The 22,037-nt window shown below is 48.5% G+C and overlaps 1 protein-coding gene across 12 annotated transcripts in view; it reads left to right on the forward strand.

Moving 5' to 3' along the window:
- Nucleotides 1–22,037, forward strand: part of robo2 (roundabout, axon guidance receptor, homolog 2 (Drosophila)) — a 156,319-nt gene that overhangs the window by 113,137 nt on the left and 21,145 nt on the right. For 6 of the 12 annotated variants that reach the window (XM_037268599.1, XM_037268594.1, XM_037268602.1 and 3 more), the window contains 18 exons: nt 1,695–1,852; nt 1,926–2,046; nt 2,109–2,247; nt 4,395–4,531; nt 5,408–5,419; nt 6,988–7,112; nt 8,025–8,196; nt 9,435–9,640; nt 10,500–10,581; nt 10,668–10,833; nt 10,906–11,072; nt 11,410–11,531; nt 12,856–13,087; nt 16,220–16,344; nt 16,520–16,691; nt 17,393–17,581; nt 17,917–17,943; nt 19,805–19,847. In XM_037268599.1, the coding sequence (XP_037124494.1) occupies nt 1,695–1,852; nt 1,926–2,046; nt 2,109–2,247; nt 4,395–4,531; nt 5,408–5,419; nt 6,988–7,112; nt 8,025–8,196; nt 9,435–9,640; nt 10,500–10,581; nt 10,668–10,833; nt 10,906–11,072; nt 11,410–11,531; nt 12,856–13,087; nt 16,220–16,344; nt 16,520–16,691; nt 17,393–17,581; nt 17,917–17,943; nt 19,805–19,847 (2,395 nt within the window). The remainder of the gene's footprint in view (nt 1–1,694; nt 1,853–1,925; nt 2,047–2,108; nt 2,248–4,394; nt 4,532–5,407; nt 5,420–6,987; nt 7,113–8,024; nt 8,197–9,434; nt 9,641–10,499; nt 10,582–10,667; nt 10,834–10,905; nt 11,073–11,409; nt 11,532–12,855; nt 13,088–16,219; nt 16,345–16,519; nt 16,692–17,392; nt 17,582–17,916; nt 17,944–19,804; nt 19,848–22,037) is intronic. The other 6 variants (XM_037268600.1, XM_037268595.1, XM_037268601.1 and 3 more) reach the window with 3 other exon arrangements.

A 22,037-nucleotide genomic window follows, 5' to 3' on the forward strand; every position in this document is an offset into this window, starting at 1 on the left:
GTTCAAGGTGATGTTGCAGAGGAACTGCCTTCTTCAAAGCAACCCACTCCTCTCAGAAAAAAGGCCTAAAAAAATGTAAGGCGATTAGCACTTCTCAGATACGGCTCCTGTTTAGCCCCAAGCCCGATCCGCCGATAACGCTTGCCAACACGAGGGGGGGGTCAATGCAACCAAATATATAAATATTAATAAACCAAGAGGCAGAGTTTGGGGGGGTGCAGGCGGCTCTCCTCGGACTCAGTGGGAGGCAATGTGTTGTTGCGATTGTTTCACGGGAACGCAATTATGCTTCATCTAGGTCTGGATGCCTTCAGGGCCACCAAGCGGGAGCGCTGCGAGAGTTCCAAGTACTTTGTTCTTGGAAAACAAAAGCCAGAGAAAATTTCAGATTAAGGCTTCAAGACGGGGTTACGGGTTGCCATCTGGATTTGAATACAATTTGGTTTTCACATCAAAGTCCGGGTTTGGGTTTTCATATTTTCCTTTTCACCAGATGTTGGCTTTACTGCCAAGGCTCGGGTGCATCTCAGTAGATTCGATTAGATTAGATTAGCGTTCAATCATCCACCTAATGTGTGTTTGTGACTCGACTCCCTTGGGTGCCATCAGGACGGAATGGAGGGGAACAATTAAACGCAAACAACATATTGTGTGTGTGTGTGTGGCCATGCTTTTAACCACGGGGGTTCATTCATGGATAAAGCAAACAAAAGTGGAGGAGGGGGCGGGGCAGCATACGGCAAGAGGGGGTCGGGGACGGTCCTGTGGCTAATTCCCTTCCACGTCCTGCTACCTTCTGTGTGTTTTGCATGGAGTACCTTCATTTGCATTCCAAGTCCCCTTTTCCAGCCCGGCGTAATTGCCTTGAAAGCTTCCCCTCGCCTCGACCCGCTAGAAATAAATACGAGGCGCGCATCTCCGCCGAGAGGCTAAAAAGGGCGCGGACGCCAGTTATCCCCTCTTACAAGCGCTTTGGAATCGACATGAGGATCTGTGGCCGCCCCTTCATCAAGCGACTTCCAACAGGCGTGGACAAGGCACTCCTCATCCATCACAGGCGCAATGGGGGATTCCCCAAGTGGCATTCCTGGGATTAGTGTGGGGGGGGTGGCGATTGAGAGCAGCGAGAGGAGGTCACGGCGACCCCCCCACCTTCCCCAGAGTGGCACTATGGATTCCTTAAGTCCTTATCTAAACCTTAGTTAGGCTTTCAAACGAGGGATTCGGACAAGGTTTCAATTTAGGGTTTGAAGTCAAGGTTAAGGTTTCAAACCATAGCTGGGGTGCAAATTAGGGCTTTAACTGGTACCCACTAGCGATAGCAGCTATCGATATTGTCACTGCCATTTTTTTGCTGGAGTCTGTTGAACGGGGGGGAGGGGCTTGGTGTATGTGCGAGGCCCTCGTTAGCCGGCAGCTCGGGGGCTCTCCGTCTGTGTTTGTTCTGCACCCTCCGTCGGGACACCCATTAGCTCCAATTAGCTTTCCCGTAGCTCGCCTGGTCCCTGTGAAGTTGAAGCGGCTAATTCAACACTTAAAGGGCTCGGAGAATTCATCAAGTCTTGGATGAGCGATTCATCGATTTTCTCGGTCGATTGGTAGATATTAGTCGATTAGTGAGACGTGATGTGAGGAGCTCGTCGACTAAGCTAGCCGCACGGCTGAAAAGGTTCTTTTCGCATCTTGCCTCGTAGTGCTGCGTGACGACTTCCGGCAAAACCCGACCGACGTGGTGGTGGCGGCGGGCGAGCCGGCCATCCTGGAGTGCGTTCCTCCCCGAGGTCACCCCGAGCCCACCATCTACTGGAAGAAGGACAAAGTGCGCATCGAGGACAAGGACGACAGAGTGACGGTAAGCGCCCGAGCGAGCCCGACCCGCTCCAGGTCCGCCGACTCCAAACTCACGCCTCGTTTTGTCGTCGTAGATCCGCGGAGGCAAGCTGATGATCTCCAACACCAAGAAAAGCGACGCCGGCATGTACATTTGCGTGGGCACCAACATGGTGGGAGAACGGGACAGCGAGACGGCACAAGTCACCGTGTTTGGTAAGATTGATTTCCGCTCGTGATCTCGAAACACCGGCGTCCACCTTTTTCTCCGTTGACAGAGCGACCCAGCTTCGTTCGCCGGCCCATCAACCAAGTGGTGTTGGAGGACGAGACGGTGGAGTTCCGCTGCCAGGTGACCGGAGACCCCCAGCCCAACGTTCGCTGGAGGAAAGATGACGTTGACGTCCCTCGTGGGAGGTAAGACCATCTTTTCACCTTCCAAGTGGCCCACATTAGATGACCAACCAAGAAGGGCCAGATCCCAATTCAGTGATTTGTCCACAGGAAAGGTATCATGGCTTGACTTTGATACGTATGAAAATGACACAGAATAGATGATTTTGCCTTTTGGAGGAGGCAAGCTGGCGCTTCAGCTGAGCAAACAAACACGGCCGTGAGCCAAACGCATCCCCCGTGCCAGGATACCATCGGAGGACCATTTCAATTGTTTTTCCGTGGTTGCAATTGCATAAGAACCCCGCGGGGAGTTGCAAACAATTAAAACGACAATCTGGCACATGTCAGGGAAAAGATCCATAAACGGGAAATGAAGTTGTCAAGACATAACAGATGCTTTCTTTGAACGGCCCGCTGATCTTATATGTTCCTCAGCGCGTCTCATTACGCGAGGACTATTATGGGAAGACGGAAAACAAAACGGCAGCGAAGGAGGCGGGGCTTGCATGAGACAGCTCCGCCTCCTCAAAATGGGCTGCGGACCTTTTGGGCTATTTTGATGGCGTCTTAAACATGCCAGTGAAAAAATAAGAATGGTCTTCTTTGAAGGGCAGTTTGTTTTATCTCAGTAGTACCTTCCACAGACAACGGGGCAGGAAAGTGCTTCTGTTGTCTCGGCACTTTCTTCGATTCACTCTGCCAACGATGTGTTGGATGATTGTAGACGCGTGTGTACAGGAAGAGCAAAGTTGGCTGCGCTGTGCTCAGGCATTCCTGTGGTGGTGGAAAAGAGAGTTACGGGCCAACAAAGAGCTACTGTTCTCTTGTTGTGTCTGCTTCCATGTGGCCACGATGAGCTCGCTGGGGATTCTGATTCTAATTTGGAAGATGATGACAAATTTTGCCTTTGAGCTTTAAAAGCAAGTCAAGAACGAATGAGAAAGCCTTCATTTAAGTTAGGTTGGTAGTGTGAATGAAAGCAAAGACATTCTACAGATATGTGCTTTGTTTGTTTATTTATTTATTTATTTATTTATGTTAATGAATTTATTTATTATATTTTATTATATATTTTATTTATTTATTACTTATTTATTTTGCTGCAAAATTGTGAAGAATACTTTGCTGTTGAGATTATTAAATCAAACAAAAAATAATCGAACAAATGAATAAAGGATGAAATCTATTTTTTTCCGAAGCAACTCCAAAAATAAAATTGCTTCGTTTTTAAATGGTGAATGTCAAAGAAAACAACAACAACAACGAACATAAAAACAATTCCAGAGGTTGGCGGGCGGCTCAGATTGAGTTTCCTGTATGTGCGGCGGCACGTGCGTGCGTGAAGCTTTTCCAGCTCTGGACGAAATGGGGCGTACGGTTGCAAACTGCTGCCAGATGAAATTGTCCAGAGAATCAGCGGCGCTAAACGACGCTCGCGGTCGCTCGGCTTTTCAAAGAATAGCATCCATCACCTTTTTGAGATCCCCCCCTAACGTTGCTCTCGTGCGCCGCGTGACTCGTGAAAACACGCACGCATTATTGACTTTCATGGCCTCGTAAAAACACAAAGTGTGTTAGAAATACAGGCAGAAAAAAAAAAAAAAGTACCGTTCGAGTCGGTACACTTGACACTTGCCTTGTGTGTTTTTTTTGGTCAGAGGATGGACTGCGTAGCGTGTTGCCATCCTCAGCCTCATCTTCCTCGCTATCGTCATCATCCAGCCTACGCAAAAGCACACAATGCCTTTCATGGAGTTTCTTCTGTGAAATGGCCTTCACGTCGCCATCTCAATTGTGTTATTCCGGCGGCAAACGCTTTTCAAGCAAAGCAAAGCGCCCCCCCACCCACTTCACCACATGCCTTTTACAATGCACACATATTTAATTACAGCGGGCCAATTGAAAGCACTTTTGTGTGCTTCCTGCACGCATTCAGTCAGACCCTGAGCCCCCCCCCATGCTCGCTTTATGAAGATGCACACTCTCTTGCAAAGAAAAAAAAAACACTCCATGAATATTGAAGACATTTGCAGGGTTGCAAGCGAACGTCGTTGAATAATTGATCCGCCTCGCAATCTCCATTTGTCAGGATGAGCGGCGGCGGGCAGGAACCGGACTTTGTTTTATTTGTTTGGCAGATCTGACGCGCCATCCGTTTCGCCCGGCAGGTACGAAATCAAGTACGACAAGGACGACTACGTGCTGAGGGTGAGGAAAGCGTCCGTCGCCGACGAAGGCACCTTCAGCTGCACAGCGGAGAACCGCGTGGGCAAACTGGAGGCCTCCGCCACCCTCACCGTACGAGGTAACGCCAATTTGGGCTTGCTCTCTCGAGAATTTTTTCAGGGTGTCCCAAAACTTCTGATGCATTTTTTTGGTCTATATTGTGCAACACAACTTTTCAAGGATCACGCACATTTGTCACCCGTTAAATAAACGGGGCAAAATCCAAATGTCAAGGTTTGCATCGACCGCTGACACCCGCAAGCCCACAGAGATGCCAGCAGTCTATGAATCCGTTTAATTATTTACAATTGTGAGGAGCCCCCCTCCCCACACACACACTTTGCCCCCCCCCCCCTTCCTCCTCCATGTTGCCTTTGCAATCATCCAGTCACCAGCGAAGTCATTTTCCAGTTTGCTGGCGCACGCCGCCACTGCCTCACCTGGGGCTTTGCGGGGTTAATAAAAAGGTCCTAACCGTAATTTCCCGCCATTGTCGGCACTCTGGCCGCCATTAAACGCCACGCGTCGGAGGTCCCAGCGGGGGAGAGCTTAAAGGCGGCACGAGGAGGGGAGTGGGACGGCGCCCCCCAGGAGTTTTCAGCCCGATTCTCTGCAATCTTGGGATTTTAAAATTGAAATAACACCTTTGGGATATGTTGCACCCTTGCCTGGCTTTTTTTGCAAAGCACACGTGGCATTTTAGCGTTCATGATGGTAAACAGAGAAGGTCCAGTGGCTGCCACCAGGGAGCGTTGGACCTCCGACAACTGGACATTGAAAATTTGCGGGCTTTGTAGATTGGGAGGAAAAACTGGACCTTCCCTGTCTTGCTTGGTTTCAACATGTCATTCATTCTGACTTTGATTTCTTTATTTTTTTGTGTTTTTCCTCTGTTTTCTTTCTTTTTTCTTTTGTGTGTATGTGTGTGTCCACCCCTCCATTGTCGTGTCTCCAGAAGGCCGTGTGGGTGAGTAAGCAACCATCCTTATTGATTTGACTCCATCCCGCATGCCCTCTTTGCATCCCCGTGCACTTTTTTTGCTTTTCACCAAAGTAGGCCACCAATTGCATTTTTATCCGATCACCACACGCACAACACGGAAGGAGGAGATTAACCTCCCCACTCGGGTTTCCTGGCCGACCGCCTTTCTCCGATAAATGTCACTTGTCATGAATTAAATATGGGCAGCGATCATTTTCTTTGTGGCTAGGGTGACGACAGGATGCCGAGTCTCACGTGTCATTAATGTGTTCCAAATCAAAACAAGATCAGTTTTCCCTCAGCCGAACTGTGAAAGGATCATACGCTGACTTCTATCGACCCATTTCTCAGGCCCAGGCTTTCCTGGCGACAAGCAGAAAGCCTAAAAAACAAGACAGCAAAATTTTGAGTTATGTAATATTAACCGCCAACCCAGTTAATATCTTTGACGTCTATAAGCGTCAATGGCTCTGAATGAGTTAACTTGCGTGGGTACATGCGATGAAGATGGCTTTAAAAAAAAAAAAAAAGAGCGTGAGAAAGGATAAGGCGGCCAGTGGCAGGTATTTCTTTTGGACGTGTTTATCGATGTGATGCGTGGGATGGCGGAAGGCGAGGGAGGCGGCCGAGTCCCCGCCAGAGCGAGATTTAGGAGCTCAGTATCAGTCGCCGGCTTTGAGATATCCAAGCCGAGCAAGGCCAAGCGAGAAGGCTGTAAATCTGCCGCCATCTGTACCCTTCCCAACAGCACAAATGCAACACACACCCACGGAGGGAGGGAGGGACGGACGGAGGAATTACACGGAAAAAGCCGCCAAATAGGAGCGACTTTGGCCTCGCTGGAACGAGCTGCCTTGTCAAACTTGAGAAATGATAAAAAGAAGAAGCTGGGCGCGCCATGTTGCCGTGTAGCAATCGTCGGCTAAATCGTAGCATGCTTGTGGACATTGAAAAAAGTCATCGCTGTTTCGTCACGCTCAAGTCTTATGAGGTCCGATCAGAGAAGTCAATCAGTTCCAATTTGAATGCTAACATCCTTAGCATCGGTAGGCGCGTTTCCCGAGAAAAACGCATGAGCCATCCAGATGGTGAGCCGCAACGTGTTTGTTTGCAGGCTCCAGAGAGAAGCCGTTAGCAAGCTAGCTCGTCTCCCGTCTGGTGTTTATTATCGAACCGCCTCTGTCAAGTTGTCAGCGGCGCGATGTCTCACTCGGGGGCTCGACCGGCAGCGCGTTACCGCGCTATCGACCGCGCCGGCTTTTTGCCGTTCCATTTCAAAGTTTGACACTTGACTCGTCGGACGTGAGGTGCGGCAAACATTTGCCTCCAACTCCCTTTTCGGGTAAAAATGGTAGCACCTGACCTGTGTAGCGATTGTTGTGATTGTCAATGTGACTGCCATTCATTCTTTGGATGAATGGCCAGCCTGGTTGCCATGGCAACGAGGGTTGTGGAGTTCAAGGCAAAAGCGGCAATCAGGCTGCATGGATTTTGGTTGGGCGCCGCACTTCACCGCTCGCTGTGCCGATGTTTGACGTCATCTGTCATTTCAGCTCCCCCGCAATTCGTCATCCGTCCGCGGGACCAGATCGTGGCCCAGGGACGCAGCGCCGCCTTTCCGTGCGAGACCAAAGGCAACCCGCAGCCTGTCGTGTTCTGGCAGAAGGAAGGAAGTCAGGTAGGAGCGTGCGCCTACTTTCTGAAGTTGTAAACGCTACCAAAATAACGGCTCGTTGGCGTCTTTCTTGCCTGCGTGCAATCGTTTGTGGATCGGTTGCCCGATCAAATCCGACGCCATTTTGACTTTCTATCCCCGCGCGAAGAAATCCACAGAGCTTGCTCAATCTGCCATCAGCATCTTGATGCTCCCGATGCACCGGCGGAGGAAAGCCCCGGTGGCGCGCTAATCGCTTTTCCCTGTGACCCGGCGCACCGATAAGAAGGATCCCGTCTCTCGCTAGAGCGGTTAAGCCATTCAAATACCTGCGAGTCGTCGCAACACTCGACAACAGCGCCAATAAGGAGCCGGCCGGGACTTGTCGATGAAGCCCGTTGATATGATTCAGACGCAGCTTCAAACTCACACGCAGATACACACGCTGGCGTGCGCGTCGCCTGAAGGCCATCAAAGTCCTCCGTAGAAGAGGGGTGCGTCATCGCCGTGACGTTTACCGCGAAACCGTCGGCAAATTAACATGTTTTGGCGAGTGTCTCGCTGTTGAACGGGGGCGGGCGAGTTCCGCAGAGGTGCGACGCTAATTATTTACAGCCCAATTCGGCATCATTAATTGGACTAAGTGACGGAAAACGATGTTTCTTTGCCGCCTTTTTCCCCACTCGAGGAGTGTTAAACTAATTTGTTAAATTCATCATTTGTTGCTTTCAAGCAGTTTGCCATCATTAATTCTAATGTGTTTGCTCTCCAGGGGCGAAGAGCCAACACCCAAGACTTTTTTTTCCCCCCTCCCCGATTAGATCAGTTCTTAGGTGTCTTGATAAGATTTCTTTCGGTGGTGTGAGCAACCGGGCTAGAGTGCTTACGATGCTGCCGACGTGCGGCTAATTGGGCCGTTGATTCTTCTCGCCACAGAATTTGATGTTCCCCAACCAGCCACAGCAGCCCAACGGCCGCTTCTCGGTGTCGCCGAGCGGCGCCCTCACCATCGCCTCGGTGCAGCGAGCCGACGCCGGCTACTACATCTGCCAGGCGCTGACCGTGGCTGGCAGCATCCTGGCCAAGGCGCAGTTGGAGGTCACCGACGGTAAAAACCCATTTTCCATTCCAATGGCAATGCTAGCAACTTTCCAAATGAAATCAAATAGATAAACAAATGATGACTTTTGGCCGGGTGGCCATTTGTTGCTGGGCAGAATTTGTTTAGTTCTTGGATTCAATGTTGTCAGTGGAGGTGAGAACAAACTACAAGGTCTGTCAGTTCCCCACTTGGAGGAGGAACTAAATCACCGTCCTTGAGTTCAAGTTGAGCCCATCGGTTGCTTGAGAGACTCTGTGATTGAGTGACTGCAATAGTGAGGGAGACTTCCCCCCCCACTCTCCCCCTCCCCTTCCCTCCTCCCCCATCTGGCCAGGAAGTTGGAATGAACATACGAGGTGACACGGTACGAGGGGGCTATAAAGGTGGGAGGGAGGTCAGGGCCGCGCCTTGTGTAGCCGCGGCGGCGGCCGCTGCGTGATTTACTGACGACGTGTCAGCTGGGGTCAAGGAGATCGGTAATGAGAAATTCCTGATCCGGAAATCCAAGGCCCCTCAGCCCGCTCTCCCGCCGTCGTTCTCGCACATCCATCAGGCTCGGAATGCGGCCCCGCGTTCCCACAACGCACGGGCGCATCCTCAACCGGGCCTTGGTGGTCAAGGCCGAGAGGGAGGCTCTGGAAAAGAAACAGCTGCTCCTCGCCTCCTTTTTTTCATTTACATCTTGGAGCCACAGCTTCATTTGAAATGCCCCAAAACAAAAATAAATCACCGTGTCAATTCTGCCCTTCGTGTGAAAAGGGAAGGCTGCGATAACGTGTTGAAAGGTTACAGAGGTAGTTGACTGGCTAATTATCCCCCGCAGGTCTGGTGTCATTAATCCATAGCGTCTAATTAATGTGGCTTCTGTGATTTGCCGAGGGGGGGCGCGGCATTATTCAGCTACATTGCGCCGCAGTTAATTCCTGAGTTCACCTTTTGACGCGTCCTCTCTGTCATAGAAAGAAGCCCTGCCCCTGCCCCTCCCCCCTCAGAAAGACTCTTTTGAGCAGAAACGCTTCAGTACCTATGGAAGTTGCCTGTAGAGCATCTGCGTCAAACTCAAGGCCCGGGGGCCAGATACGGCCCGCCACATTCTTTTATGTGGTCTGCCAAGACAAATCGATCCGTCCTTGGGCACACTAACAACAGAATTAAAGAAATGAAAGTGCTGGAATCATGTTATAATTGTTAAGCACCAATAAGGTCCAAAAAGTCTCTTCATCTTGCCGTTTGTGGTTTGGCAGTCCTGTCGGACAGACCGCCGCCCGTCATCCGCCAGGGGCCCTCCAACCAGACTTTGGGGATGGACAGCGTGGCCCTGCTCAAGTGCCAGGCGTCGGGGGACCCCATCCCCTCGGTCAGCTGGCTCAAGGACGGCATCAGTCTGCTGGGGAAAGACCCTCGCATGTCCCTGCAGGAACTGGGCAGCTTGCAGATCACCAACCTCAAGGTAAGAAGAACATAGAGCCAAAAAAAAAAGTTGCTTTGACTTGTGGCAGGTAGTTCAATCAAGTTGATTGACAGGAGGAGATGAATAGGCTGCATTGATTTTTGCTCTTAATAGTTTGATGGTATGACTGAGTGGAGCAACACTTGGATGGTCTCCAGCTGGAGGATACACTGCACACACATGCAGACTTTTAGAGTAGATTAAATTGAAAGCGCCCTCATCTTCCTTTCCCCACTCCGAGGCCTCGGCGGAATATCGATTACGCCTGACACAACACACAAGCAAAACAAAGACCTGAGAGGGGACGGAAGGACGGACCGAGGGACGGGCCAGCTGTCGTCGCTCTCGGGGGCCGGTGCGGCCCGGGCCGGCATGCTCTAAGTGAATTAGCTTTGTCGTGGTCGGCGGGAGGGACGGCGATGAAACCAAGAGAAGGAAGCCTGAGTGGTGATGGAAGGGTGCTGAGTAGGAAATGAAATTCATTAGGGAATTAGCGTCAGCGCCGGGAAGGCATCGTAAAAGTCGCCGCCAGTGCTTTTACGGCCCTGGAACGTGAGTGAATTTTTTTCTTTTCTGTGTGCGTTTCTGACAAGTGCTCCAGTTCACATTGGTGTTGCACGAGGTCAGTATTCACCCTTGACGACTTTTAGGACGTAAAATTTCACTGAACACGATGACAGGTAAGACTACCGCAGTGGTAGTGGTAGTATTGCCGAAGGGGACTTAAGTTTTGCTGTGGCTGGTATCGGCAGCCTTCGCGTGTACTCGATACATTGAAATTCAGCCCGCAACCTACTGATAGCGATGCTCGGTGTTGATACTCGCCCAAACCTAATTTTGTTGTGTTTTTCTGTTAAAGCTGTCCGACTCGGGGATCTACACATGCGTGGCCACCAGCTCCAGCGGAGAAACGTCATGGAGCGCTTTTCTTGAGGTCAAAGGTACGTACATGACGGCGCTTTTCAATTTGCTACGTTTTATCAATGTTAGTTATTATTTTATTATTTTCTGTTCTCACGTTGTACAGAAGCTGGCGGCGTATCTCTCCCAAAGCCCCACGGCGACGACGAGCTCCCGGGCCCGCCCTCCAAGCCGCAGGTGACCGACGTCACCAAGAGCAGCGTGTCGCTATCCTGGCAGGCCGGGCTGGTGGGCGCGTCTCCCGTCAGCTCCTTTGTCATCGAGGCCTTCAGGTTTGAAATTTTAACTGGGTTGGTTTGCTGGGCTTCAATTTTTATTGTTACTTTGAACTTTGCCCCTCGCAGCCAGTCGGTGAGCAACAGCTGGCAAACGGTGGCCGACCACGTGAAGACCACCCAGTTCACCGTCAAGGCTCTGCGGCCCAACACCATCTACCTGTTCATGGTTCGGGCGGTCAACAACCATGGCGTGAGCGACCCGAGTCCCATGTCCGAGCCTGTCAGAACGCAAGGTAGGCCGGCAAAGAGCAGCACAAAGCACCATCGCCGTCATCTTTGCGTTGAAATGCGGCAGAAGGTTTCCAGAGGTCTAACGGGTCCATCTCAGCCCGTCCTCATTACGGCCTACACTTAAGCAATTACGAGAAGTGAGCATGTCTGCTCTTGGAACGGCCTAAGTTGAGTTACTGTCGTCCCCGCTACGTTAATGAATATAACGGGCAGAAAGGACCTCCTCCCGCCTCGTTGGAGATTTTATTACAGTTGAGATGATGATGATGATCAGCCTTTTTGGCTAAATAGTGTCAAGGCGAGCGTGCGCTTCATAAAAAGATCTCTGTGGTCTTGCAGACATCAGTCCTCCGGCTCAAGGCGTGGACCACCGACACGTGCAGAAAGAGCTGGGCGAGGTCATCGTCCGCTTGCACAACCCTGTGGTGTTGAGTCCCACGGCCATCCAGGTTACCTGGACGGTGAGTTCACGGCACAAAAAAAAAAAAATCACACACACATTGGTGGTAATTGACATCTACAGCAAGAACCAGCTCCAAGTATGTAGAACCATCTGGTTGTTGATCCGTCTTGTTTTGATTCTGCGAGACCCATTTTCAATTTGACAGAAATGAATGTTTATGGTAATAAAGTGTTTAGCAAACAGTATTTTTCCTGCTATGATGTGACGCATTTATCTTGCTTTCTTTGGCCGGATGTGCAAACGCTTACATTTCACAGCATCAGCGCATTCTGCCGCATGTGACAAATCACCAAGCAGCCACAAACTCATCTAACCTGATTTTTTTTTTCGTATAAATCACTCAGGTCCTCACGCACACACACGCACGCATCTATTATGAGGAAGGGGGGGGGCGCTTGTTACCATTTCCAAACGCGTACCACATTAGCAGTTTTCCCGCTGACATGTTTATTTACCCGAGTAATAAGTATCACCTCGAGACTCGCAGAGCTAATTTAAGACGAAGGCTTTTTTTTTTAATATTATTATTTTACGACGACAACGTCCAATCAACGCAAAAAGCGGCTACCCTCATCAATCACCACGCCTTCTGTAAACAGCTCGAACCTCCGCTCCGAGATCTTTTATATTCCCAAATCATTTCTTTAATAAGTCAGCCGATGCCATTTCACTGATTTACTCTGGCGGGAGGAAAAAAAACCGTCTGTTTAATATGTCGTTTGGAAAGCTGGGCTTTTGCTTGTACTGTTAACAAGCCATTACGATGAATGATGCGGCCATTGCGACACGGGGGTGGGGGGGGGGTTCTTTTGCTTAGTGGGGGCTTCTTGTCTTTATTTAATGGCACGCATTTGGGAGGTATTTGACGTCTTTCAAGGTGGACTAGGTGGTAACTCGTAAGGCGGGCGACGCCCATTAATGTCAGAGCGTTCATTAAGCTAAGCGTGGATGTTGCCGTTGATAAAAGTGCCCATTAAATTAGTAACGGCCTCTAAAGTGTCATGGAAGCAATCTGAGGGAGTACATGGCCTAAAAAAAAAAAAAAGTCCTTTTTAATAGGGCCACTTTCTAAGGACATATTATGCTTCCTTTTTTTATACACAACTCAAAACAGTCCTAAGGTGTCTTAAAGGGGAACTCAAGTCAAAAATGTTCTTTCCAAAAATATGTTCTACTCGTCTAATCACAACATTCGGATTCATTTTTCATGGAATATGAACTAAGCAGAGCCTTCCTGTTGACGACATTTCCCGTCAATGGCATTTAAAGTTTTTTTTTTTTTCTTTTTTTTTTTTTTACCAACCCCTGATGGGCTTTTTCAGGTGGATCGCCTGTCGCAGTTCATCCAGGGCTACAGAGTTCTGTACAGGCAGACGTCAGGTCTGCCCTCGCCGGGACACTGGCAGACGCAGGACCTGAAGGTGCCGTCAGAGCGCAGCGCCCTCCTGTCTTCCCTGAAGAAGGGCATTGTGTACGAGATCAAGGCGCGGCCTTACTTCAACGACTTCCAAGGCACGGACAGCGAATCCAAGACGGCGCGGACCACCGAGGAAGGTACGATGTCGCGCCACGCCAAGGCTGACTCGTGAGCGCCCGAGGCCGCCGTTTGTCATATCGCTTGGATACCGAGACAAAATGCTGCTTTTTTGCCCGGCGACTTGTTTACGTGTGTGTGCGGGGAGTTTGCATCCTGACTGCTAATCCATCACCCGGCGGGTGCTGGCATGAGGTGCGATTGGATCGCACGCACACACTCTGTCGTGTGAAGATGGCGGCGGGCAAGTTTGATTCGGACAAGCTCTGACAAGGTTGCAGAGTGGTGTGGCACACAAAAAACAAGTCGGCCGAAGTTACTCTTATGACCTGCGCCGGGAATTGCTTTGGGGAAATAATGTTTATATTCAGTGTAGCATAAAGCCAGGGTGCTACCAGACTATCTACGAAAAAAAAACAACCAACCAAACAACTAACTGTGGCATAAAAATTTTTACCAGTTTTCGGTGAGTACTTTTCCGAGAAAGTCGGGGAGTGAATAACTAAGCAAATGCTAACTTCCTTAGCATGTTAGCAGCTGAGTGTTTATTTTGCTTCCTCAATTTCATTTTGGTTTTATGCAAGGACTTCATCTGAGAACAAACAAGAAACTCCGTATTATTTGTAATATTTGAATATTCGGAATACATAAAAAAATAAAATTAAAAATTAAACAAAAATAATCATCAGAAGTTGGAGTCCCAATTTTCCGTTGAATTGAGAGCTCTCCAGAGGGATTTGGCTTTAAAATAATGAAGTTTTCCGTCGCCCAAAATGAGTTTGGAGTAAAGTTTTTTCGCTGAAGCCAAGTATCTCCTCGGGGAGCAACTTGCTGTCACCCCCTCGAGGTACATTGCAGTATTTCGGGACTCCACTATGTCTTCATCGGTATGGCGTAATGTCCTGAGTGCACGGGAGTTTCCCCAACACGCTCACTCTTATAATTGCACCGTTGCGGTTGTGCTCCAACAGAATCAGTCATCGGTGCTCCCGGCCGTCAATTAGTCTGCACTCGCTTTGGCTGCAGGTCTCATCTTGTACCTTGTCTGCTTTTGATGTTGGCACATCCGTACAATTCTGAGGATGCAAAATGTGTTTGAGGTTCTTTGAATCTCCGTCTTCAACAGTACCTCAGGCCTGTTTTGACACATTAACAGTATCACGAACGACCCGATCGATCATTATGGCTTTAATCTTATGACTGTACAATTCATGCCCGGGGTGCTCGTTGTCTCCTTTATGACTGAAATATTTCTCGTAGTTGTATTTATCCCTACAATGATTCAAGAAAAACTGTTGAGAGGAGTGACGGCATTAATCACGACAACTGCCTGTGCATTGCGCAATGTGGCCATAAAAACAAACAAAAAAATAGATTAAATGCAAATGCATCCAATTTAACTCGTTCACTGCCAGTTAAAATAGATCTTTGACGTCTATATCCGTCAACGGCAGTGAATGAGTTAAAGATGAAATACAACTGAACTGTGCTTAGGCGGTGATTTTTCTCCCACCTACCAGTAGAGGGAGCCCACACATGAAGAATCAATCTTGATGTTCTGTTTATTGCACGGCTACAGCGAATATGTCAATAAAATGGCCGCCATCCTGGGGGAATTTTCTGAAAAACCGACTTATCGGCGGCTATCGTTAACTGGAACCCGATTGGTAGAGGAAAAGGTCGAGGAGCTCTGTTGAGGAATAAGGAAGTTGTGCTGTTATAAGTGGCCTTCAAATGATAGAGCAAACTCCCGGGACAGACGTGATGGTTGTTGCGGTGACGAAGGCCATCTGGCCTCAGCGCACGGCGGCTCGCCTCGTGTGTTGTTCACATCCCGTCAGGGTGACAGGTCCATTTGTGTCCCGCCCTTGCTCTGAGGGAGCGTATCTCCGGTAGCAGCAGTGGAAGTGTCGTCAGAGACCAAGAAAACGCGCCGGGCCGCCTCCCCCGAGGGTTCTCCTTCATGTCCCGGCTATGACCGGCGCAGATAACGCTTCCCGCTTCAGCTTCTATCTGCATCTCGGAACGGTTGACCACTTTCTATTTCCATCCTGAAAGCCCCCGAACCCCTCGCCGCCGAGCCTGCTCGAAGCCGATAGTCCGTCCGAGCTCCTCTGAGACAGCGGGAAGATGGATGGAGAAGTCAAGTTTTGGGAGTGATTAAAATTTAGCCGGCGCCTTTACAGATTTCCCTCGGAGACGATTTGGACGGATGAAGGGTCGGTATTGGTTGTGTTGTTCCGTAAAGATGGAAGTCGTGGCCCGACGTGGTGTCCGATTCTTATTTCCCAAGATGGTCTCTGGAAAAGCAAAAAGAGCTTTGTCACCACCTGTTTGGCGAGGACAAATAATATAGACCTGCGCCTTATCAGCTTCATAGCTTCCATTTGTGCTCATTAAAATTGAACTGACTCAAAAATATATTATTTTTACTTGCGGTTTTCATTTCTATCGTGCAAGTCATCTTGACAAAGTGTCCGATGAGCAATTGTAGCCAACTCCCGTAAGATTTGTTTGTATTTCTTCATTATCTGGCACGTCGGCGTTGACGTAAGAGACAGGAGGTCACATTCGCGCCCGCCATACATCACGCAGCTAATGGCTCTATTAGCGCCCCTCTAAGGGTGGGCTCTAATGAAAAATGGGAATTGTTTAGCACAAATATGCATGATAATAAGCCACTAAATCATTCTTAGCATTGACTTTGAAGGACATTGGCCGTGGCGCGGCAAGTCCCTCCGCACCGTCACCTGGATTGAATGGGCCGTTTGATCAGATTCTCCTTGGCTCGATTGTTTCTAATCTGCTGGAGGTGGTGACTTCATAAGGGGACCCATTCATCTTGGGAACCCGTGGCCAGTGGCGCTGAGGGATGAGCCCAGATTTACTGGGTGACAAGTGCCATTTTGGATGGGCGAGGTGAGCCGGAGCCGGCGCACCAGTAATTGACCTGTCAGTAGTCGGAGCTCTGCTTCCGCCCGGCTGCGGAAATGAGAAAACATTTTTTAGACTTTATGGTGCTGTTTAGTCGCCCCTCCGAGACGGAACTCGACGTACGAGAACCGAGAGAGCCCTGCCAGAAATAGTGAGACATGGTTCTAATTTCTGACTGTGAGCACTTCCTAACGCTTGTATCCTATTTGTGTTCACAGCCCCCAGCGCCCCGCCTCAGCAGGTTACCGTCCTCACCGTGGGAAACCAGAACAGCACTTCGATCAGCATCTCCTGGGATCCCCCGCCGCCCGACCATCAGAATGGTATCATCCAAGAGTACAAGGTTAGTCCAAAAACAAGACTGTGTTGGAAATCTCTGATATCACACGGATGCTAGGTTAGCTTAGCTTGTTAGCTTACAATGTGGACTTCTGATGTCTGTTTTGAGTGAGTGAGCTTGAAATTCTCTATCCCGTGACCTTGATTGACTTTCATCAATTTGTCTCTCTTGGGTCCAGATCTGGTGCCTCGCAAACGAGACGCGCTTCCACGTCAACAAGACGGTTGACGCCGCCATTCGCTCGGTGGTGGTGGGCGGGCTGCAGGTGGGCGTGGTGTATCGGGTGGAAGTGGCCGCCAGCACCAGCGCGGGGGTCGGAGTCAAGAGTGAGCCCCAGTCTATCATTATTGGTAAGGACTTGTTTACATTTTTGGGTTCAGGTGTACCTAATGGAGTGTCCATTGGGCCGTGTGCTTTCCTCCCCTCCATTATTATGATGCCAAACTGTGAGTGTAGTTGGCCTTATTTCCCCAGCGTGCCTCCCTAAGAACACAGTGTCGTAGGCGCCATCAAAGGTGTGCAGCGCTCGAACACGCCGGCGATCGATCTGTGTGTCCGCTCGCTAGCTTTGGCTCGCCGTCACTATGTTTTAGCAGCCTCGAAGTGAATTAAAGGCCCCGGCTTGGCAAACAATCCGCTCACCTGGGGATTTTTTCTAATAAGCTTTGTCTTTGCGCAGTTTTTTTGTTTTTTACCGGCATTATATTGCACTGCACATCCTGGCGACTCGGTGTCACGCTCCATCGGTCGATATCGTTCACAGGAAATCATTGCACGTTGTCTGAGGTTAATCAATGTTCTGACTCCCATTTCCACAGAACTGGATTACTTCTGCACCTGTCTGTGGTTCCTTCTCTTCAGTTAGAACGTGCGATAAACTGAGGTTCTGAGATGATGCTACGGTTGCATACTACTTTTAGGCTGAGTTTCAAGCTAGCACCAGGGTTAGCTAGCCTGCGTCATGGTTTCAATTCGTGATTGGATATCAAGCCAGGGTTAGGTCTGGGCTCAAGCTCTGCGTTTTAAAGTCGGCACGCCGTCTGTCTTGCAGGCAAGGCCTCTCAGGACGTGATCATCCACGGCAACCGCAACAACAGCATCACCGAGCAGATCACCGACGTGGTCAAGCAGCCTGCCTTCATCGCCGGCATCGGGGGCGCCTGCTGGGTCATCCTCATGGGCTTCAGCATCTGGCTCTACTGGCGCAGGAAGAAGAGGAAGGGCCTGAGCAACTATGCAGGTCGGCATCCCTCGCACTTGTTGACTGGGCAGGGTGGAATCAAGGGAAGCTTTGCAGTCGAACGTTGATAGGCGCCGTGGTGGCTTGTGTGACGCACTTCATTTGTGACTCTTTGTGTTTTCTTCACTTTTGCTTTCGTGTGACCTCTGTAGTTGCTTTCCTCGCCTCCAGCTGGGCGTTCATCTTTCTTTGGTCCTAAGCAGTCGATAGCAATGGAAAATTTCAATCAACAGCAAACGGATCCCCCCATCCGACCCCAAACCCCCACCTGAGCCAAAGCGGCACTTCCCTCTTCAGGCTTTAACACACAACCTCTCTGTCTTCTTGTTTTGCAGTTCAGTCCTTCACCTTCACCCCTGCAGGTACTGTTCATTTGTCCCGTCTCCTCACCTCCCACGGCCCCAATCTTCTTGTGCTAATGGCTAATGCTAATTTGGCAGATTATAAAGCAGGAATGGGCAAGCAAGACCCACTGAGTCCTGTCATACAATATTATCCATGTTTTCCCTCCATATTTGTTGATTGCAATCCCTCAACTCATGGTGTTTTATTAACTCATTCACTACCATTGACGGCTATAGATGTCAAATGTCCTTTAGGCTGGCAGTGAATGATTTAATTGTAGTTAATGTCGGTATGTAAGTTCGTCTGTGTGGTTAGGTTAAACGAGGAAGTTAAACATTTTACAGCTTTGAATGACTTTTTCCATCCCATTCGTCTGGTTTTAAAAATCAAATGTGGCCCTTAAACAAAACGTTCGCCCACGTCTGCTTTGGAGTGACTTTTCCAAATCTTGGCTGTGACCCAAAGGTTTTGCAAAGTCTTTCTTATGTGTTTGCATACTCTTTGTTTGTGTGGATTTTGTGTGTTTGTGTTGCAGCCAGTGGTGTTTGTTAAAAAGTCAACGTTTTCTCTAGAGCACAGTGAAAACAAAGAAGCGCAAGCTAGCAGGCTTAGCGTTATTTGCTAGCGTTCATTTGATTTCCCCCAACCCCCCCGACCAGTCCCAAACACGTTTTTACGCATTTTTATTCCGATTTTAACTTTTGAACATTTTGGAAATGTCTGCCCGAGTCACCCCAGAATGTTATTGTTGATTTCAAAATCTCTTTTGCCCTGGATGAAACGCTCCAATAGAAGCTGCAAAGATAAAACGTAGGGGCGGGTGGGGTCGAGGTGATTTTTCCAACATTAGTGAGGAGAGCGACTCTGCTCTTCCCTGTATTGACAAGAAGGTGATGTATGTGTCGCATCTGGGCCTCCTAAAGCTGTCAGCTCCAGAGAAGCCAAATCAGCAGCCCGGGAGATGTGATGGGATTTTTCTTTTTAGACGCTGATCATGTCCTGCCTGCCTGCCTGCCTGCCTGCCTGCATTTAGTGCTGATTAAAAAAAGATTCATCTGCATTCAGAGCGCCATCGGACGCTTCTGTGAGGCGGCGACAGAGGTTGCAAACGTCATGCTGGTCCCGCTTCAAAGTGGTTTTTGGAGCCTGTCAACTTGAGAGGCTGCCCTAAAAAAAAAAATTGTGCAAAATGATAATTGGGGCTGCAAATTCAGGCTGGTCGCTCCAGGTTAGGAATGCTTAGAAAGTGTTAGCCATTCAAGACGGGAGGGTGAGGCTTTCAAAGTAGGGTTTCAAGCTAGGGGGTTCTCAGGTTAGGGTTTCAAGAAAGGATTAGGCTTTTAAAATTTAAGATACAATATCAAGTTTGGCTTTCTGGTGGTGGTGGTCAGGAGTTCAAGACGAGGTTATGCTTTCACTTAGGTCTGTCATTTGGGGGTTTAAACATGGCTTGTGGTTTCAAAGTAGGCTTTAAAGTCAGAGGTAGGGTTTCAAAAATGATATTTAGGGTTTTAAGTGAGAGTTAAGATTTGAAATGGATACGTCCACACGCGTGGACGCTGTTGCCAGATGAAAGGCTGCCAATGTTGTTATCTGCATCAGGCAGATTCAGACACTTTGATGAACGATCCCGCTGCCTTTTTTAATCATTTTTTTCCAGATTTAATCACGCACCTGATGAGAAGAAGCTCGCAGCAAAAATAAGACAAAATGAGTTTTGCTTGCCGTGTCCTTGAGCAACACCTAACATCTCCGACATATGCAAAGCGATAACATGCCACACTCATTATTGGCCTTTTTCTTTTTCCCCCAACTAAATGCAATCATGGAAATTTAATATGTAGCCACTTTGCTTTGTCTTTTTTTCTCCTGCTGTAGTCACGTTCCAGAGAGTCGGCGGCGGCCTGATGAGCAACGGGAGGTGAGTCAAAAAAGCATTTAAAATGTGTGAGTGTATAAAATAGATTGAATCATTCCACTTTAACTCATTCAATACCATTGACGGTTATAGACGTCATATATATTAAATGCACAGGCAATGCTAACGCTCCACAAATAAGCAGGTCACACAACTTTGCCTTCCACCCCACATCAAAACAGGAAGTTGCGTTCTTTATGACTCCATTTGCCAAAGCTGCGCACATTGTCATGCATCACGACCCAGCAGATGTTTGTGCTCTTCTCAGCTCCTAAAAAGCTGCACATTATACGGAAATATACATTCGGGCCGCATCCCGTGCGTGCGTTCATGCATCGCTAGATGAACTCATCAATCTCCTCAGCGGATTTAAGCGAAACAATTTAAGCAGAGAGGGCTTTTATTTTGTCATTTATCTTTGCGGGCAAAGCCAGGAGCCCTCCCGAGTGATAAATTTGCCTGTCACCTCGCGTGGGCGGCCGGGATCTGAGCACGTGTAATAATGTAAAAATAATTACCCAGGAGAAAGGTGTGTGCGTGTGTGTGCGTGTGCGCTTTCCGAGCCCACCCCCAAGTGCAGACTGCTCCATCCGGCTGAAAGGTCTTGAAAGAGCATCTTGGTGACATCATTCATGTGTGTGCTTATTTGTGTTCTGTACTGTAAAAACAGTTGGGGCAAAAATAAGCCAACCAAATGGATCAATCCACGGCTGGCTGAATCAACATGTCCTTTTAAACTATTTTTATCTCTCTATATTTCTTTATATATATATATATATTAGGGGTGTAAATCGCGGGTTTTGTAACGATACGATATCATATCGATACAAAGAATCACGATAAGATATTTGCCGATATCTTAAAGCCTGCTGTGATTCATTCACGATACATCACGATATAGTGCTCTACGATCGATATAGAACAATATCCTGATTTATAACAATTCATACGCAAAATCAACAAGGTACTGCAAACTCTTTATTTAGGAAATTACAAAGTGCTTCCAAACGAATGACTTGAAGCCCAAAGGGGAGCGAATTTCCTCGTCTTCTTGGACACTAGCCATAGCACCAGCCCAGGAGCCGCGTAGTTGTCGCCTCCCCTTTCACGTGCCAGCTCTGCTCACAACACAACACGCCGCGCACTGCTCCCGGAAAGAGGAAGCAAGCAACAATGAACTGGATTTCAAAATAAAGTCGCGTCTAATGTCCGAGGTCAAAAACGGGCAATATAGATCAATGTTTACGTTTAGCATCGATGCCAACAAATCGTAGAGCATTATATCGATTAATCGATGTGTATCGATGAATCGTTACACCCCTAGTTTCAAACTACTTTTAGGGTTTCTAAGAATAGGGTTTCTAACTAGGCTTTCAAAACTAGGGTTAGGGTTTCCGACCAGGGTTTCCAAGGAGTTTTGCCATTGCTAATTAGGGTTTCAAACTAGGGTTAGGGTTTCCGACTAGGGTTTTAAACCAAGGTTAGGGTTACAAACTAGGTTTTAAAGCTAGGCTTAAGGTTTCCAACGAGGCTTTCAAACTACTTTTAGGGTTTCTAAGATTAGGGTTTCTAACTAGGCTTTCAAAACTAGGGTTAGGGTTTTCGACTAGGGTTTCCAAAGTTAGGGTTAGGATTAGGGTTGGGGTTAGGGTTTCTAACTAGGCTTTCAAAACTAGGGTTAGGGTTAGACTTAGGGTTAGGGTTAGGGTTAGAGTTAGGGTTAGAGTTAGGGTTAGGGTTAGGGTTAGGGTTACTAACTAGGCTTTCAAAACTAGAGTTAGGGTTAGGGTTAGGGTTTCTAACTAGGCTTTCAAAACTAGGGTTAGGGTTTCCGACTAGGGTTTCCAAGGAGTTTTGCCATCGCTAATTAGGGTTTCAAACTAGGCTCAGGGTTTCCGACTAGGGTTTTAAACCAAGGTTAGGGTTTCAAACTAGGTTGTAAAGCTAGGGTTAGGGTTTCCAACGAGGGTTTCAAACTACTTTTAGGGTTTCTAGGATTGGGGTTTCTAACTAGGCTTTCAAAACTAGGGTTAGGGTTTTCGACTAGGGTTTCCAAAGTTAGGGTTAGGATTAGGGTTGGGGTTAGGGTTTCTAACTAGGCTTTCAAAACTAGGGTTAGGGTTAGACTTAGGGTTAGGGTTAGAGTTAGAGTTAGGGTTAGGGTTAGGGTTATTAACTAGGCTTTCAAAACTA

This window comes from Syngnathus acus, chromosome 13 (genome assembly GCF_901709675.1).
Source record: "Syngnathus acus chromosome 13, fSynAcu1.2, whole genome shotgun sequence".
In the NCBI taxonomy this organism is placed as follows: domain Eukaryota; kingdom Metazoa; phylum Chordata; class Actinopteri; order Syngnathiformes; family Syngnathidae; genus Syngnathus; species Syngnathus acus.